This window comes from Olea europaea, chromosome 16 (genome assembly GCF_002742605.1).
Source record: "Olea europaea var. sylvestris chromosome 16, O_europaea_v1, whole genome shotgun sequence".
In the NCBI taxonomy this organism is placed as follows: domain Eukaryota; kingdom Viridiplantae; phylum Streptophyta; class Magnoliopsida; order Lamiales; family Oleaceae; genus Olea; species Olea europaea.
In genome coordinates, this window is record NC_036252.1 from 5894385 (window position 1) to 5896918 (window position 2534).

Consider the following 2534-nt stretch of genomic DNA (forward strand, 5'->3'; position numbering starts at 1 on the left):
TGACAGATTCCGCTGCAAATATGTTTCTGTTTTCTGATTGACTGCTGTTAAAATAATAAATGGATCTTTGATTTTTACTGCACCGATATTAATCTGTGAAAAGAGCAGTCCCTGTTTCATCAGAAAAATTACACATCAATTGCATTTATTATTGTCTCACGTATTATGTAAATTAACGGATGGGATGACTTCCGTAGAAAACATTATAAATTCTGTCAAACCTGATGAATTATTATTGGTTGAAGAAAAGTTGATTTCTTGGTTTTCACAATGAAAAGTGGATCTGCCGTCCACTGTACGTATATAATTTTGGAAGTTTCTGGGCTACCTTTCTGCCTATGAATTTATGGGGACCTTCACCATTTATAACATGATTATTATATGAATAGAAATTGGAAACCTGACACGTTGAAAGGAAAGAGTGTACGCCTATATTTATGTCAAATTGGCCTTTGTATCAAATGTTTATTTCAAAAGGGCTCTAATTCCAAGACAATGGCAGAACTGTGTGCATATTAATTTTATACAGTAACTACAGAAGGTGGTACTCTCACTGTTGAAATGACAGTATAAATGAGTGCCTAATTTACTGTAGTAATTCTGTAATTAGTGTAGTTTGGGTGTCGAATTTTTAAAGTATCTGGCCATATATATATTAATTACTGACTACCTCACATGAACGATTAATTGTACTATGTGATTAGATGACTGCTTCAATTAATTTATCATGTGTTTTGTGGTTGGTCAAATGTACGTAAATCTGAAATTAATGTTATGTGATAAATATTTTGTTTATGTAATTTATGTTCAATTAATGTTGTTTGTTAGTCACCAAAGTGGCCAAACATTATGGGATGTAAACATTAAATTACATAATTTATTTGTCAAACACTCTTGATAATGTGATGCTTATAACAGGAAATGACATTAAAATTATTGATGTCAAGAGTGTATTGACGTTCATAGATTATAAAATTATTATGGATCGCCCAAAGGTTGATCGGTCAATTTTATTAATCTTGAACATGATCGTGGTTAATTGATATACTTAATTGGATCTGTTTTGTATATCCAAAGATGACAGACATGTTTGATTGGAGTATGATTAATTACCAATTAAGTGAAATTTAATTAGCATCACTATGTTTATTATGATGGTATAATGTAGTATCACCCAAAGGAGAACTACGGAATACATTTATTGTTGTCCGAATCTGAACTAAGTGTTTAAGTCAAAACTCAAAGCATTAATGTTAGAGCATTTTATATTTTGCAGTATCTGTTCCCGTTTCTCTGCATTCGCATGCTTCATCTGTACCACTGTTCAATGTGCTCAATTTCTCTGACTAGTGTGAACAAGTCCAGTTCAATTTAGGTGTTTTGGATTTGGACTTGGCACTTCAAGTTGAGAAACCTGCTGATCTCACTGATGAGAGCAGTGCTGATGAAAAATCTTTCCATAAGGCTTGGGAAAGGTCTAACAGATTAAGCCTAATGTTTATGTGAATGACCTTGGCAAAGAATGTCAAGTCTACTATACCTAAAACTGAGAGCGCCAAGGAATATATGAAGTTTGTGGAAGAACGTTCCCAAACAGCTGACAAATCGCTTGCTGGCACACTGATGGATACATTAACCACCATGAAATTTGATGGTTCTCGTACCATGCATGAGCACGTTACTGAAATGAGTAACATTGCAGCAAGACTTAAGACTCTTGGGATGACTGTGGATGAGAACTTCCTAGTACAGTTTATCATTAACTCTTTGCCTCCTGAGTATGGTCCATTCCATATGAATTATAATACCTTAAAGGACAAATGGAATGTGAATGAATTGCACAGTATGCTCGTGCAAGAGGAGACAAGGCTTAAGAATCAAGGAACTCATTCTATTCATCTTGTAAGTCGTCAAGGAGATGGAAAGAAATATAAGAAAAGGTCTGGAAAGGGCATTAAGCAAGGACCACTAAAGATAAATGAGTCTTCTGCCCAAATCCACAATAAGGAACACAAGAAAGATGTGTGCCATTTCTGTCGCAAACCTGGGCACCATAAAAAGGACTGCCTGAAACGTAAGGCATGGTTCGAAAGTAAAGGTAAGATTATTTCTTACGTATGTTTCGAATCTAATTTGGCAGAAGTTCCTTATAATACTTGGTGGATTGATTCTGGATGTACCACTCATGTTACTAATACGATGCAGGGATTCCTTTCAACCCAGACCATAAATCTAAATGAAAAGTTTGTCCTCATGGGAAATCGAGTCAAAGCTCCAGTTGAAGCCATTGGAACCTATCGTTTGATTTTAGATATTGAACATCATTTAGATTTATTTCAAACACTTTATGTACCTTCCATTTCTCGCAATTTAGTTTTTTTATCAAAACTTAATTCCGCTGGATATTTCTGTAATGGTGGAAATGGAAGTTTGAATTTGTTTAAACAAAATCATCTTATTGGTTCCGCTATTCTTTGTGATGGCTTATACAAATTAAAGCTTGATAATCTTTTTGCTGAGACTCTTTTAACCTT

General features: G+C 34.4%; 1 protein-coding gene across 1 annotated transcript; it reads left to right on the forward strand.

Annotated features, from left to right (window-relative positions):
* The first annotated feature begins 1637 nt into the window (after positions 1-1637).
* LOC111412790 lies at positions 1638-2311 on the forward strand. The gene is made up of 2 exons (XM_023043692.1): positions 1638-2098; positions 2206-2311. Exons 1-2 carry the CDS (start codon positions 1642-1644, stop codon positions 2238-2240), a joined length of 492 nt encoding a protein of 163 aa, XP_022899460.1. The 5' UTR covers positions 1638-1641; the 3' UTR covers positions 2241-2311.
* Positions 2312-2534: the final 223 nt, after the last annotated feature.